The following is a 16,604-nucleotide window of genomic DNA, read 5'->3' as shown; positions in this document are numbered from 1 at the left end:
ATACCCTTCTCTCGCCTAAACTGTCATTCTTTTCTCTACTCACAGGAGCAAATGTAATAGAATTTAAGGCCGATTGTTTTACACTAATAGGCTGGCGAAGCCAAGCCTAACGCCTTGAGAAAAAGAGCTGGACATCAGCCTGTTGAGGCTGAAGGTCTCTGGAGGCCCTGCAATGAAACCGGCTACTTTCAACTGCCCCAAGCACCTGAACTTCCCCAGCCTCAAACTTCACCATCTCAAACTTTACCAGGATCTGTTATCCCCACCACGAGCAGTTTGCTGAGCACATCTGCCACCACTTGCACTGCAGTCTGGCTAACCACGTGGGCATGGCCGCTGATGAGGTGCACGGAGGGCGTGAGCAGGCGGGAGCAGGTGCGGGCGGCTTCCATGCGGATCTCCTTGTGCTCGCTGTTCAGGAAATGATCCGCACAGTGGCGGACAAACTGGGTCAGAGAGTGGCCTGGATACAGAGGCAAAGAGAAAACAGAATCAACGCTGCTGCTTTGGATAGCAGGTCTGCAACTCACCAGCTGCATTTTACATTTCATGGCTAAAGATTCAATTTTCAACAAGATACTGATCAGCAAGATTCTGACCCAGAATTCTTCTCTTAAAAAGGTAACAAATGAGTTTCCAATCAGCAGGAAGGCAGAAGGGAGGTGGAGGAGGAGGTGGGAGACATAAAGAAGGCTTCCCCTCCCTGCCTCCATACTAGTCCTTTCTCTATTTCCTTCAAAGAATAAATTATTTTGTTTTACTCTGACCCAATCCTTTATATTCCCAGAGAGGAAACTAATTTTTGATTAAATTTACCTTGTCTATTTTAGTTCCCAGATTTAAATACCAAAAAGAGTTTGATGTAGGCTGGGTTTAAACATAGCTACTTTCTATTCATTAGAAATAAATTATCTTGGGTGTTAATCAATGTATGTGGAGGAGCTGCAAGTGAAACCACAGACGCTGTAAGTATTCAGACAGCACGTTTAGGCTTTTTGTACTTGTTTGTTTCCCTGTAGTCTTTGCCAGTACCACCCACTCAATCCTAAATTTCAAAAGTATCCATTTTTCTTTCCTGAAATACATCTCCTTAGGGCATTAACGTGGGTTTATCTGCAGCTTAGAATTCCAAACTGAACTACACAGTACAACACTCTTGGAAATCATACCATTATAGGAATGAAAATACCCCCAAACCCCTGCTTAAACATTTTAAAGCATTAACTACCACCTCGGCTACAGGTGGTGAGAAGGTGAGGGGCAACTATCTCTGCAGGATTAGTTTCCTGGATCAGTGCATACTTTTCCTTAACACTATCTGCCCTACTTCTTTCTCTTTTGTCTTGGTATGGGGCAAAGAAACAAACAGTGGGAATTAACAATATATGGAAAAAATATAGGAAGGATGAGCTGCTGCAGAATCAGCTACCCTGTCTCCAGGAACCCAGACAAGATCCAGGAATTCTAGGCACCCTCATTCTTTCCTCAAGGTTCCCAGCATCACTGACTATCTTGGCGAGAGTCACTGCAATTTCTTACCTTCAAATTCAAAACTGCCAAGAGTTCGGAGGGCAAGAGTAATGCTGCCCACGTCGCTGGCCTCAGGGAGGGTTGTGAGGCCAGGGGAGGCCAGCTGATGCGCCAGGCCCTTGGGCATGCCTGGGTGCCGGAGGGGTTTGTGCATTAGGACCAGGGACAGCATCTTCAGGAGCCCATCCTGGATGTCCTTTTTCAGCTGTGGAATCTGACGGCTCAGGTCGTACAGCACAGCTGTGAGGGCAGGGCTGAGGGGAAGGAAACCAGTCACACATGATATAAGACGTTCGCTCAGTCCAGCAAGGAAATCGGGCCCCATCACTGCCTCATCTTCAAAGCAGAAAGGATATTATAAAATAAAATATACATCCTAAACTCTCTCGGCCTGGTCCCAGATTTCAAAACAGTCTATGATTTTCTGGGTTTTGTCGTGGGAGAACTTGCTTAATATAATTCAGCCACTACAGAAGACCAACTCTCAATAAACAATCTGGGAAGCAGATTGAGAGCACTGTCCTTATTTTATAGATGAAGAGAGCTGAAGCGTAGGGAGCTTAAGCAATACACCTAATAATATAAACAACAGCCACAAATACTAACAGCACTTCTATACAAGGCGCTGTGCTGAGTGGCTATTTCGTCAACTCTGTCACTTGATCCCCATGACAAACCCAGACCAAAGGAGCTGCGACTGTACCCACTTTTCAGATCACACAGCTGGCTAGTGATGAAACTTGGATTGGAAACTAGCCTATGTGTTTAGTGTGAGCTATCCGACCTATCCAGTTGAATGTGCGAGTAGCCGTGCCTCGCTCTTTCAACACAGTCCCACTTCTGGGGCTCAGGCCTCATGCTACTTGAGGCGGGGAAAGCTCAGGTTCCTGACACTCACCTCAGTCCCACTGCCAGCATGGGCTCCAGCAGCTCCTTGATGTCCTGCTGGATGCCTGGCCCCATTGCTCGGGCCAGCATGCTGATGCAGGTGAACACAGTGGCATCCACCTGCATCGCTTTCTGTCTCCTGCAGAGAATCAGAGGGGCTAGTTTAGCATAGTGACAGTTTGTGATGCCCTACCTCAAAATCACCCTGGGGCAACAACAAGTGGATGTACAGGTTCTCTACTGCACAGTTCTAGGGGGCCCACCAAACTGCAGCCACTGTAGATTTGTATACTTAAAACAAATGCCCAGCAGATGGCAGTAAAGTGTCTTGTGGAAGGGGCCCCTTTTCAGAATTTGCATAAAAAGCACCACAAAGGTTAGTGTGGAGCTAGCCAAGGTACCTATTTAGGAAGCAAACTGAACAACGTGCACACCAGGGACCAAGAGTGCAGGGCACAGTCGTCATATGGAAAGAAATTCTCCCTATGATGAGAATGCTGGGCTTGAAATAGGCGAGGCTTATTAATTCACTACAGCAATTCTTGCTACTAACACAGGGAGCTATAAAGACAATTCTAATTAACACTCACCCCCTAGACTTAGAGAAGAGACCCTAGCCTCATCACCTTACAGGGTGTGAAGGTCTTTCTCATATTTTATTCACTGGGAGGTTTCAAGAGGTAGAATAATGTATCCAACTTTAGTGATAAGGAAAAAGGTGACCATTAGGTCCCCTCAGTTCCAGTCTAGGAATCCTCACTTTAGACGTATATCAAAATAAGAGACCTTTGAAAGCCAGAGAAAAGAGGAAGACTAGGATATTCCCAGTAAGTAAGCATTGGTTTTTAACACGTTCACAGGTATTCAACCTCCCCAGATACTTCTATCTATGTCATTTCATTTGGAAAAGGCTGGAATTCAACTGAGGAAGGGCTACTCATTAAACGATCTGCTGTACCCTGGGGGTTAGTGATGCGAAGAATGGACTTAAGCTCCACGGAAATCGGGATGGAGCATCCTTCCTCTCCAAGCAAACGGAGTGGGAGAGAAATCATAAACAGAGATGCTTACTTGTGGGCAAAATCCTTAGGGGGCAGGGCTGCTCGGATGATGTCCAGCACACGAGGTAAATAGACCTTAAACTCAGACCTCACGGCCACAGAGAGTAGCCCCAGGGCCTGAAAGGCTGCTGTACGTTCCTTCTCCTTCTTGACACAGCTTAGGACATGGTTCATCGTATCTTGGAGGTACTGGGTATCTGAGCACAGAAACAACAAAGTGTATGGCTCAAGGTGAGGGTTGGTCGATATACCAAAGGTCAGCGTTCCTATAAAACACTTAAATTTTAGAATAAATTTTAAAAGCCTGTTGGAAAGATATTAAGAAGACTTTAGGAGATGTACTAACCAAAGTCTTATGCCTGATAATCACTCCTCTGATACAGCTTTTAGAATTATTAGAAGTATAAGATGTTTTTTTCTTTAATTAAAAAAAACTTAAAAGGGTCTCCAAAACTGCAATATTGCAATAATTGTCCCCATTAGTGTTATCTTTTGAGGGAAAGATCACATGCTCTTATTTAAGAAATACGTAGTAAATCTTCATTAGAAACAAAGAGAGGATCATCTAAACTATTTAAAATTACACTGAAATTTAAAGTAATATTGAAAACTGTTTGCAATAAACAGGCCATTCCAATCGGCTTAGGCCTAGAAATCACTTTGCTATTACCTAGAGACTTCTGTTACAGTTATATTTAATAGAATAAGATTTAGTCTGTAATTTGGAAAGCCACATGTGCATTTTCATTAAGTTTACATAAGGCAATGTGCATGGGCAGGCAATTCTTGGGCAATTTAAGCTAAAGTGTTATTATTCCTCAGAAGGCTGGAACTTCCTGATTCTTGTCTCTCTTCTTTTTCTCTTCCATCTTGCTGGCCTCAAGTCTGTGCACCAGCAGCACGTGCACAGCAGCAGACAAGGCTAGACCACACACCCAGAAGAAAGTCAGGGATGCTGAGTGCCCCCAGGACAACATTAGGAGACAGTGAACTAGACTCCCAAACAGCACATACACATCACTGCCTTTACTCTAAAGAGAAACGTCTCGCCTCAGCTCCTGGTCTAATGCCGCTGAAGCATGTTGGGGCTGAAAACAGAGGACCAAGGTGATACAACCCTCAAATCAGAGTGCCCTGATGAGGAAAACTGGGCCTTTGCAGAGTGCGGGATGGCATTTTAGCAGGAAATGAATTTAAACCAGAAGGGTAATTTCCTTTTCCAGATTTAATACCCTAAGAGATCAGGAGTCTGACGTTGCTAGAGATTGCAGCCCAGTCCCTGGGGGAGCATTTCAGTATTCCCAGAGTTGGCATCATCAGGAAGTTCAAGTAGTGACTTCCAAACTGCAAGCTTTAAAAAAAAGTGGCACTTTCCCACTGAGGCTGTACGTATGGAGGCTGCCCAGGCTGAATTTCAATGACATATTTTAGTGTATTATCTAATAAAACAACAAAAACCCACATCAAAAGAACAAACCTAGGGGCCTCCGAACCTTCGTAGCCTGCTGCTAGGCAGTCTTTTGAACTTACTGGGGTAAATGCTCCCACAATATGCCAGACTTTGATCAAATTTGGCCTAGTTATTACCTTCAAAAGAACCACAGACTTTCAAACCAAGATCATTTAAAGCTCTACTGAACAGGGGCATGTCTGGTCATTAAAAAAGAGAAAAGCTGCTGGGTACCAGGTGAGAAGAATGGAAAACTGAAAAAATATAGGTGATTTTCATTGTATCATTTCTCTCTGGTTCAGTGATTTTATGTGGCTAATTGTCTAGTCCTCATTCAACACGTTCTATTCTCACACCCGGCACATTTAACACCTCGCCGGCTCTATTTCTCCGGCTGTTTCATCTGGGCTGGGTGGTGTGAAATAAGTCTGCACTAGGGAACGGCACCTGCTGAGGGTCGGGCTGGCCTTTCCGTGGGTCCTGGCTCTCACAGGGTCCTGAGTGCTTATGAAGCATGGACAACGTGCAGCACAGTGAAGAGGAAAGAGACGTTGGGGACAGGGTCTCCACACTCGGCAAGGATGGAGGTGAGACGAGGACATTAAGTAGGAACAAGCAACTGGTGTTTTATTATAATTTTTACCTTTTCCTTATTTTTAAAATGGATTTGGAGTAGCTAAGGGAGGCAGCAATAATGCAATAATGGTTTTTATTTCTCAGAGCTTGTGCTCAGAGGTGTGCTTAGGCGTTAAAGCAGTACAACCTGTGAGGCAGGGATGGTTATTCTAATTTTATCAATCAGGAAGTGAGGACCGGGAAGGTCAAGTAATCTGTCCTGAAACCTCACAATTAAGCACAGAGGCAAGATTCACTCCAGGTCTGATGTCAAAGCCTTTCCACAGCCGAGGGGTATGATGGGAAGAGGAAAAGCACATTTCCAGCTGGGGTAACCCACCCAGGAAGGCCTCGGGGAGAAGCCAGTGTCTGAGATGGGCCAGCCGCAGCAGCCAGGATTTCACACTGCCGGGGGAGAACAGGGCAGGAATGTGGGAACCTGCCTTCTACCACCCATAAAACCAGCCCCTGAAACATCCAGTCCTTCCTCTCTGTGAGGGGGACGCAGCCTGGGGCCCACCTCAGGGGCAGACACAGGACAGTCACCGGATCCCCCCTGCCCCCCAGTGGTGGCTGCACAGTATCTAAACCGAAACTGCTCTTCCTTTGGTCTCCTTTAAGTTCATTCATGAACTTGCTGCTTCCATACATGAGAACTTACTTGGCTCTAGAACCACCTCTCTGCCTACACATCTGGATTCTCTGCTTCAGACACTGGACGAAAACCTGAACTAGACAGCGGTGAAACTGGACACGAGGCAGAGACCAGAGACTAGCCCCTCAGCGGGCACTGCTTCAAATGAGAAGCAGACACAACTTTTTGGAATCACTTCTCTGTTTAATTATCCTTAAACAGGTGATGACATGACACGTCCATTGAAACCTCACCTGTGAAGGCAGAAGGTCGGAAGGCAGCCAAGCGGGGCAACAAATTAAGGATCGTCATTTGGATCAGTGAGTTCTTGCTATTCCTGCATTTCAGCACCCACTGGCACACCTGAGACAGGAAGGAGACAGGGCTGGTGAAGGAAAGGGAGATGTGGCGTCCGGGAGCAGAGGGAGTGGGCCTCTCTTGCCACCTACCTGATCAAATTTCTCCTCCATCAAGTCTCGGCAACAGCGACTCTCCACCAGGGTGGACTTCGCTGGGCTGGGGGAAGCCCCAAATCCCATGAGGCCTTGGTGAGAGCTGTACCCCAGCAGCCCCACCAAGGCGTTTGACTGCTGGGGCTGCACGGCCTGGAAACTGGTGAAGGGGGTGATGTGACGAGGTTTCGTTCCAAAGCCCATGAGATCTTTGCAGTACTTGTCATGTACCAACTGCTGCTGTGTGATTTCCTCCATTTCTTCTCTCAGGCGCTACATACGTTGGGGGAAAAAAATCACCTTTACTTACAAGCAGCATCTGTAGGCACCGTGGAGTCTCCGGGGCAACGCACGCCCACCCCTGAGATGAACTCTTCCCAAAGTGGATGGTGGTCACTCTTCATCTTTAGGATTTGGATTTCCCCAGAACCTTGCAGGGGGCCTGATTCTGTTCTAATTTAGGCAGAAGAGCACCACCTACTGAACAATGAAGCAGCAGCAGGGGGCTGGCTCCCAAGGACCCTGACCCCAGCCTTGGTTTGGGCAAGCTGACTTGCAGATGGCTGTGACAACAGACCTGAGATGAGAGCCATGGAGCCTCCTGCAGGGGTGACAGGCAGCCCCAGGCCAGCATCCTGTTAAGGACATTCTGCTCTCCCTCCTCTCACCAGAAACCCAGGGAGAAACAACTTAGGCAAGTGGTTTTCTCAGAATCCTAGGAATTCTGTAAGAGGCGTGGAATAAGTTGACTGGCTGAGAACTCACACCTATTACCTATTCAAAGGGCTAGTTGATAACTCATCCTCCAACAGTCCAAGTTGAGAAAGATATAAAACAGTTTATTTCCAAACTTCCAAACTTTTCTCGACACAGATGTTTTCATTTTTCAGAAAGCCTTGTCCACGACTCCTGTCAAGATCACCCATACTCCTAAGCTGCTAAATCTAACGGCCGATTCTCAGTCCCCGCCTCACCTGACTTATCTGCAGCACCTGATCCAACTTAATATTTCCTCCTCCTTGAAACTCGTCTTCACTTGGCCCCTTGGACTCTGAGCTTTCCTGGCACCGCAGCCCCCAGCCCCCAGCCCCCAGCTGCTCCTTCCCGGTCTCTCTTGGGTCCTCACCTCCCATCTCAGGTTGTCAGCCTCCATCTCTCCTCCAACTGTATTAGTTCCCCCGGGTTCTCAGCCAGTCTCGCGACTTGAAATAACATCTCTATGCCAACGACTCACAAATCGATGTCTCTCACTCAGTATCTCCATTTAGACATCCAACTGGCATCTTAAACTTCACATGTTCAAAGCAAATCCGACATTCTACCCCAAACCCGTTCCTCCCATCTCAGTAGATGGTGACTCTATCCTCCCTGTTGCTTAGGCCCAAAACTCTGACCTTCCTTTCTCTCCCATCGACCTCCAAATATCAAACTCAGAACTCAGCCACTCCTTGCGCCTCCACAGCTCCCAATACGGTCCAAGACCCAGAAGCGCTCTGCTGAGACCGCCGCTGTTTCCTCCTAACCACACTCCTGGCTTCAGCCCTGGCCTCTCCAGTAATCCATTTTCAATGTGGCGGAGATCCTTTGGAAACATGAGTCAAATATCATTCTGCTGCTCGAAACCCAGTAATAGCTTCCCACTTCACATGCACAATCTGTGCAGGGGCTTCTGAGACCCCACGTGAAGAGCCCCCACCCTGGCCCAGGCTCTCCTCCGACCCCACCTCCCAACTCCTCTCTCCTCTTAGCTCAGTCACGACGGCAATCCTGCTACCCTCAAAAAGCAGCAGGCTCCTGCCGCGGGGCCTTGGGGCTACGGAAGCAGCTGTCTGGAACACTCATCTCAGATATATGAATGGCTTTTTTCTCACCTCCTTCATGACTGTGCTTAAATGTCATATTTTAAAATGTAATCCTTGATCCATGCTAGCGTCCCCTACCCACTTTCCCTGCCCTACTTTACTCCAGAGCATTTATCACCATATGCTGTACTATATATTTTTACTTATTTGTGTATTGTCTGTCTCCCCTTGCTAGAATGTAATGTTTCATTTCCTGCTGCATTATTCTAGCTCTTAGGACACGGTATAGCTGGCCCACAGTAGGTGCTCAATTAGTATTTGTTGAATGAATGGAAAAATTATGAAATTATAATACCTTACATTTGGATAGTTCTTTATAACTTACAAAGCACTGTTACAAGTGCTATTTCATTTAAACCTATGCATTAGGCGATACTGTCCTGTTTTACTGAGAGAAAACGAAGATCCCAGAGCCGTCTGGGGTACAGTGGAAAGCACCACGTTATATTTGGGTGAAAAAAATCTCTGAGGATGATTTATGGAATGTCCTATAGGTATCAGGTGTTGTGCTGAGTACTTCACTTGTATTTGGAAACCTCACACTAGCCCAATAAGGTAAATAAGATCCCCATTAAAACTGAGGAAAATGAGCAGGCAAAGTAACTTACCCAAGTCACACAGTACAGAGAGGAGTGGGGGTCCAAAGCCGGATTCCTGTGCTTCTCCACAAACTGCAGCACATGCTGGCCCCCACATCTAGGGCACAGCCATTACCAAATGATCACTGGGTCTATTAAAGCAGGAAGCCCTGGGGTGAGCTTCCACACCAACTAGCTCCCCACAGGAAGACTCACAGACGGAGCTCGACTTCCCAAATAGACGCTGAATGCAGTGTCAGTGGACTGACACTGAAATCAACTTCCCAGTGTCTGCACTATGAAGGCTAGTGGAAGCCGCTACCGTTGCTCACCCAGATGATGAGTCCTCCTGTGGCAGCTGTGAGAACGGGACCTCCAACTGCAGGGAGTGTAACTGACCAAGGGCCCCAGCTGCCACTCTGAAACATGGCCATGTTTGGGCCAAGGTCACACTTTCCACGGGCTGCTTCTAGCTGATGACAGAACATGGTAGGAATGCTAAGGCGAGACTTTTCTGAGGGCCAGCTCTGGCCTGAGGACCCCGTGATGGCTCAGCATGGTAGACTAGAATGCCGCCACCCAGCTCTTCTTCCCTCTCTTGTTCACTCAGGGTCAGACATGTACTGAAGTCTGACGGTTCTCCCAGCCTCTCCCAGCTCCCTCCCCATTTTCTCTCGCAGGCTATTTCCCTAATACAATCCTTGCACTTTTAAACCCATGTTTGCTTTTCGAGCTAACACACCTCCTAACTTGTCCCCCTGTTCTCCTTCCTGCCTCTCCACAAGCTCTTCCCCACAGGCAGCCAATGACTGTTAAAAACGGTGCCATCACAGCAGCCCCTGTGCACACATCTCTGACGTTCGCCCCTGTGACGGGAATAGGAGCCAGTGCCGACCACGAACCATGAGGCCTGCCAGTGCGCCACCCCCCCACCTGCCCTTGCTCGTGGTGCACCAGCCACACTGCCCTTCTTTCTGCCACCGAGAAGTTTCCACCTAGAACACAATCTCCCTGCCCGCTGCAAGGCTGGCTCCTTCACGGCATGTAGCACCACCTCAGGGAGTGAGCCACCCCCTCCTCTGTTACCCTTGACCCCATTCATAGAACTTGCTGCCATCTGAAATGATCTTATTTACTTTTTTGGAAATGATCCTATTTACTTGTTTACTGCCTGTTTCCCCTACAAAACGTCAGCTCTGGCAGGACAGGGATCTGGCCTTGTCTTGCTCACAGAATGGCACGTGAGAAACCTGGCCTCCCCGGACATGGCCTCTCACCTCTCCCTCCATGCTGCTGATTCGGACCAGCTCGTTGAGGATCAGCAGGGCTCCATGGATCCGATCATCCCGGTTCATGCCCTTCTCCTTGGCCAAGGTCTCATCAAACCCTTTCTCTGCTTCTTCAAACGTGTGCTACATAGAGGTAGAGAGTGCCTTAATTACCCAATGTCCAGAATTAGAAAGCAGACTCACCCATCTATACGGGGGCTCTGATGTGTTTCCATGCCTGTTTAGTGCCTTGTGCCAGTCTCAACAGTACTAACTCATCAAGCTCTCTAGTTTAATTTAGCTTCAACCATCATGACAATAGCATGAAGCAGATACCATTACCACCTCTGCTAACTAGACAAAAAACAGAGGCTCAAAGAAACTAATTGACCTGTCCAAGGTCACAGAGCACTCAAGACTGGAACCCAGGTCTCCAATCCCATGCTCAGGGCTCTCTTCGCAGTGCCAGGCTCCTGAGTAAGCTCTGTCGGCAGCAGCGGTTGGCACAGGACTCATGCTACTGGAGGAGAGAGAGCGGCACTTTCTCCCTCAGTATCCACTGCATTTCGCTGCTGCAGAGACACCCATTTTCCTGCACTTGAACATCTCTGCAAAGAGGGGTCTTGTAGTTGCTGCTAAGAAGGTAGTGAGTCACAGTTTAACTGACATCGTACTTTCACTCTTAGTGGTACATAAAATCACGGCGCGGCTATCGATGGGCCTGTGCCCTCATGAAGCGCAGTAAAATAACTACTGATTCATGCTGAGCTTAAAAAATCATTTGAGACCAAAACAGACCTGACACTTGCTCTGTGGCAAGGGTCCCGTGCTGCCCTTTAGGGCAGGTGATACCCTACACAAAAGTGCTTCGCTGGGGGCTGGAAGGGAACTGCCACCTCACCCGGTACCACTGCGGCTTCTGCATCTCCTTCGGCTCACGCTGGGTGGTGAGGATCAGACAGGCACGAAGGGCGGCAACAGCTCCCTCGCGGATGGCCTGTTTGGGGTCCCACACAGCCACAAAAATATTGTCAAAGAAGGGCTGCACTTGCTGGAAGAAGAAGGTGGGGACGCTGATGGCCAGCTCACGGAGAACCAGGACCTGGGAGGAAAGGCACATGGAGGACTTTCACCTGCATCGGTTTTGTTCTCCAGGAGTACAGCCTCCTCTCCTCCTGGAGCCCATACACGTCAGGAAAGAGCACACCTGCCCATCTTCCAGCTCGAAAATTCTGGGGACCTGGGTGGCTGAGGTGGGGGGTCAAACTGACCAAGCATCTCAGTGTTCATTATCCCTGGGTGTTTGGAAACACGGAAGGCTGGTACTGTTAGAACACAAGCTCTGAAAGGGCAGACATGCTTAATGCTTTGTACGCTGCGCTCCTGGCCACCTAGGACGTGCCTGGAATACAGCAAGTATTCAATAAACACTTACTGAATGAATGAATAATCCTGTTTAATATTTAATCTCACTATTATTTTCATGTAGCCATGGAGAAACTGAAGGTCAGAGGTTGCCCTAGGTTAGAGTTAGGGAGCAGCACGGGGGTCCAAGTGTGGGCCCCTCAGCCAAGCAGGCTCCCTCCTCATGGTGCTGCCCCCTAAAGAGGGAACTGACTGGGAAGCATTCAACTGAAGCTTCTGATTCCCACCACATTCATTCCTAAGTTCTCTCTCCTAAGGACAGATTCTCCTGCATCTCACAGCCTGGATTCCTAGCCCACTGAACCATCCTTTTTCAGGGATGAGCCTTGGAGGACAGTGAGGATGTGTATCCAGACGAGGAGTTCCTCAAATGCAGAACGGCCAAAGGGAAAGAGGAAGTCTGGACTGTGCACCAACCAATCCACAAATGAGTAAAAATAAATAGGAAAGGCTTGGGAGAAGGCAGACCAACTCTCTCACCAGGGGCAGTGAGTATCTACTTCCCCTGCCCTTCAGCCCAGAGCTTCCATATTCCCACGGCACACGGAGGGACCCTAACAAAGAAACCACACATGCAGACAGCATAGGTGTCTGGGGCTCTGCAAGCCTTTCAGCTCGTAGCTTCTTCTCTTGCCTATGCCTGGGGGGTGTCTTCTACTTGGGAGGCATTTTTGGAAGGCAGCTATGCTCAGCACTGTACCACCAATACCTCTTGGGAGACATTGGTGATTCTGGAAAATTGGAGGTCAGGATAAGCACTCCACAGAGGGCTGCCACTCAAGCAACAAAAGAGAAAGTTAAGTTTCTTTTTCAGGTACGGAGCACAGAGTGAAGATAGAAAGGGATTCAGCACAGAACCTAAGGCCACCGAGGAGCACAGTGCCTTTGCCTGGAGCATCCCCTCTCATTCTGTGTCTTTCTGGGCCCTGGGCACATCAGCATGGTGCCACCGCTCCCCAGGCTGGCTGTCTCCTCCCCACAGGCACTCACAGCTGCATGTCTCCGGCCCTCGTTGCGGTCAGCACCCAGCCATTCCAGTGCTCGTTTCACCTCAAACTCCACATACTCAGCGGTAAAATTGTCCCCCGCCATGGCAAGGCGGCCGATGGCTTTGGACGCCATTTCCATGACAACTGGGTCATTGGAGGGGAGGAGGTTCCGAAGATAGTTAGCAAATCTTCCGATTCGGGTGGCATTTCCGCCTTCCACTCCTATGAGGCTGGCTGGGAAAGAGGAAGGCAAGAGGTGAGGAGGGCATGTGCTGCCCAGGAAAGTACGCTGCCTTCAAAGGAAAGTGAGTGAGGGAGCCCTGCCTTTTACTGCAAGCACAGACTGCATTTTCCAGACAGCAAGGATGCAAATAATTTTCCTTTTCACCAACAGATTTGATATTTGTGCCACAAACTACTTACATAAAGCAGAACGACCTCATTTTAGTATATGTAATTTGTTTTCCCAAGAAGAAAAGAAAAATAGACTGGGACTGAATAATAATTCACAGGATGGATGGCCAGTCCCTGGGAGTTGAAAATTACCTGCCTTTTATTCACTGTACCCCAACTTTACTTTCCTATTCGTGAGCCCTGCTATGCCAAATTTTGCTCTACAAAGAAACCAGAGCTTACACAAAACTTTGGTAGTGGAAAGAAAGCTGGCTTCCAGTCTCAGCTCTGGCATGACGTCTGACCCTAGAAAAGTCACTTAACAGTTCTGAGGCTCCGCATGTAAGTCCCAAGACTGCTGCTAGAATTTGAATAAGCACCCTAAAAGCCACAAGGCTTCATAAAATTCATTAAACAAATATGAACTAAGTATCCAGTAAGAAGCAAACATGGGGTGAAATGGACACAAAGGTGACCAGTCCATGATTCCCAGCTGTTACTGCGCCAGAGACTCTGTCCTTACCTATGGCCAAGATGCCACCTTTCCTCTCATTGGCATCTGAGCTGGAAACTAGTTCAAAAATGTGATGGTTCAGTTGATCATAGAAGCGAGTAGACTCCTCTTGACTCATCTGCAAAACAAGATGTATTCAGAACAATTTCTAACTGAATTCAAACCAGTATCTCCCTGAAGGTGGTGGGGTAGCTTCCAAAGACTAGGCCCTGAGAGGGAGCCGGCAGGTACCATTCAAACCAAAGATGACATGGCAACTGCCCATTTCTGTAGTTTTAAATGGAACAGCAATTCATCTGTTGATTTAACAAGGCCACGTTCCCTCCTAGATTCGAACTAGCACCAGGGGTATAAGAACAAACAAGACGCTGTCTCTGCCCTTAAGTCTGGTCTCTATTTAGAAAGCAACCAGCTCTTCAAACCCATCTCAACTACTCTTATCACGCAGAAAGAATCGAAGGTCTGGAATGTGGTATGAAAAAGAAAAAAATAAAAAGAAACAGCCAACTCTGCACTGATACCTAAAATATCACAACACAGGAAATGCCACAGAAATGTGTAACTGCAGCAAAGGAACCTGCACATTCTACAGACATGAGAAATTGGGTGCCTTTCTAAACTAGAAACTTTGCATTCTCTGAACCCTCACTTAGCTGTCAGAAGAATCTAAACCAGAAAGAATACATGCAGCCCAAATACTCCGCGATGAATGGCCCTAACCTCGCGCAGCTCCATGGTGACATAGTGCTGGAGCTCCTTGGCTGCTTTGGCCCTGGTCTCCTCATTCCGGCTCTTCAGGCCACTGGCGAACTGCTGCAGAACGCTCACGTTGCTGGACGTGGTGGTAGCTGTGGTGGCGGCGGCAGGTCCGGTTCCAAGCATCTTGCCCTGAGGTTCTTAGGAGAGAAGCTTCGTTTAACATTCTGGATAACAAACTATGGCGATCAATTCATGCAGGGCCCCAGCTCCTCAACACAGATCCTCACCCTATCCATGTCAGGCTGGGGATCCTAAAAAGGCAGGGAGACCTCACCGAAAAATATTCAGAGGCTCGATTCATTCAACAGTGACTGAGGTTTAAAACAGGCAGCATTGCAGAGAGGGTCACATTATGGGCTGTGCACAGCCAGACTACCTGGGTTTGAATCCAGTCCAAAATTATACACCTTGAGGAAGATACTTAAAATGTCTTGGTTTCCTCAACTGTAATAGGAGGGTAACAGTACCTGACTCACAGGGTTTAAATGTGAGGATTAACTGAGTTAACACACGTTAAAAAGTGCTTAAAACAGTGCCAGGCACACAGTGAGTTCTTAATAGCTATTATTATCATTATTACTACAATATACACAGCACAGTGCCAGGTCCTAGAGGTGAGGAGGTAGAATAAAGCATGCCTAAGATTGCCCCTTTCCTCAAGGAGTTCAATTTGAACAGGGAAATTTCTGTGGCAGCACTGCCCAATAGAAGTACAAGTCACAAATGTCACTTTAAATTTCCTAGTAGCCATGTTGAAAAAGGTAAAAAGAAAGAAGCAAAATTAACAATTGTATTTAACCCAATATATACCAAATGTCATTTCAACATCTTACTAATATAAAAAAATTATTGATATATTTTTCCATTCTTTTTCTTTTGGCACTGAGTCCAAAATCTAGTATGCGTTTTACACTTAACAGCAATCTCAGTTTGGACTAGTCACATTTCAGGTGCTCTAAGCCACACGTGGCTGATGGTTATTGTATTGGACAGTGCTTGGAATATGAGCTAAAAGAGAATGATTAGTTCCTGAGATCATTCATTCATTCCTCAAATTATGTACTGTCCCTTCCCTCAATAAGTTTACAGTCTGGGGGGAGGGGGAATGCAAACAATCAGGCAGCCACAATAAAGTGGCCATAAAACAGCTCAGCCCAGAATGCTATGCAGTAACATAGATACCCATCCCAGGTATGTCCAGATTATACTAGAAAATCAAAATTTCAAAATTCTTTGTTTTTTTAAAGAATCTGTGAAATGCAGAGGAAAAAACTGCGAAGAATTGGTTCTGAAAAACTTTTAAATACTCCAGTGCCAGAAGGAAATGTCACCTTTCAGGGCAGAGGAAGCCCAAGGATTCCTGATGAGGAAACTACTACTACATGAGTGTGGGCTTGTCTGTGAGGAGGCCGAGAGGCTGGCAAGGAATTTCCAGTCTCAGGAAGGAACCAGCATATCTTTACTAGGAAGGCCCACAGGCCTTCTGCCCCAGGCAGAATTCAACTAAACTACTATAAGTTAAATATCTTAAGGGTCTTGACAAAGGTTTACAGAAGTTCAACTTGGGTGGCTGAAACTAGGGATGGGGACAGGGGAAGCCGAGAGGATGAAACTCAGGGATGGAGCCGAGCTCAGCTCCGGGGAATGGGTCCTTGAGAGGTCTCCAGGGTGGAGTGTAAGGGGCTGATACTGACGTTAGCCCTCTCAGAGGTAGATTTGTAGGTGGCTCAGAAGAAGAGGTGACTGATGGGCAAAGAGACCCAAAGGCGCAGCAGCAATACAGTGATGGGCCGGCCTTCCTAGCGCCAGTCTCTGCGCACGGCAGGCTAAAGGGTCCGAGGGTTTCCTGGGGGTCCGGGAGAAGGTGGGCGTTGCCTCGCGGGGTGAGGGTCAAGAGCGCAGGCGGGGCCCAAGTCTGTGGGTCCAGAATTGAGCGGACCCCACGTCCCAGACGGACAACTTCCCGGGGTCCCCCCACGGACCAGGTTGCCCGTGAGTCTGGACGTTCCGCCGCCCCGGAGGGGTCGGTGCCAGGCCCCAGACTCACCGCGCGGCTTCGGCCAAGGCCTCAGCTGCCGCCGCCAGCGCCGGTACCGCCGCTTCAAGCCCCCGACCCCACCACCCGCCTTCCCCGCTGTCCTCTAAGCCGGGCGGGAGGGAGGGCGGGAGGGAGGGCGGGCTCCCAC

General features: G+C 48.1%; 1 protein-coding gene across 2 annotated transcripts in view; it reads right to left on the bottom strand.

Annotated features, from left to right (window-relative positions):
* MTOR (mechanistic target of rapamycin kinase) overlaps positions 1–16,604 on the bottom strand; it is a 115,312-nt gene extending 98,708 nt beyond the window's left edge. The window contains exons 1-12 of one of the 2 annotated variants that reach the window (XM_074377433.1): positions 16,466–16,604; positions 14,380–14,555; positions 13,669–13,777; positions 12,754–12,986; positions 11,240–11,440; positions 10,348–10,482; positions 6,628–6,903; positions 6,433–6,541; positions 3,490–3,676; positions 2,429–2,557; positions 1,540–1,784; positions 248–463 (exon numbers count right to left, since the gene is read on the bottom strand). In XM_074377433.1, coding sequence (XP_074233534.1) covers positions 248–463; positions 1,540–1,784; positions 2,429–2,557; positions 3,490–3,676; positions 6,433–6,541; positions 6,628–6,903; positions 10,348–10,482; positions 11,240–11,440; positions 12,754–12,986; positions 13,669–13,777; positions 14,380–14,541 — 2,002 coding nt within the window. In that variant the 5' untranslated portion in view covers positions 14,542–14,555; positions 16,466–16,604. The remainder of the gene's footprint in view (positions 1–247; positions 464–1,539; positions 1,785–2,428; positions 2,558–3,489; positions 3,677–6,432; positions 6,542–6,627; positions 6,904–10,347; positions 10,483–11,239; positions 11,441–12,753; positions 12,987–13,668; positions 13,778–14,379; positions 14,556–16,465) is intronic. The other variant, XM_074377434.1, reaches the window with a different exon arrangement.

Source organism: Camelus bactrianus, chromosome 13, assembly GCF_048773025.1.
Source record: "Camelus bactrianus isolate YW-2024 breed Bactrian camel chromosome 13, ASM4877302v1, whole genome shotgun sequence".
Lineage (NCBI taxonomy): Eukaryota > Metazoa > Chordata > Mammalia > Artiodactyla > Camelidae > Camelus > Camelus bactrianus.
This window is presented reverse-complemented; position numbering and strand designations above follow the sequence as displayed.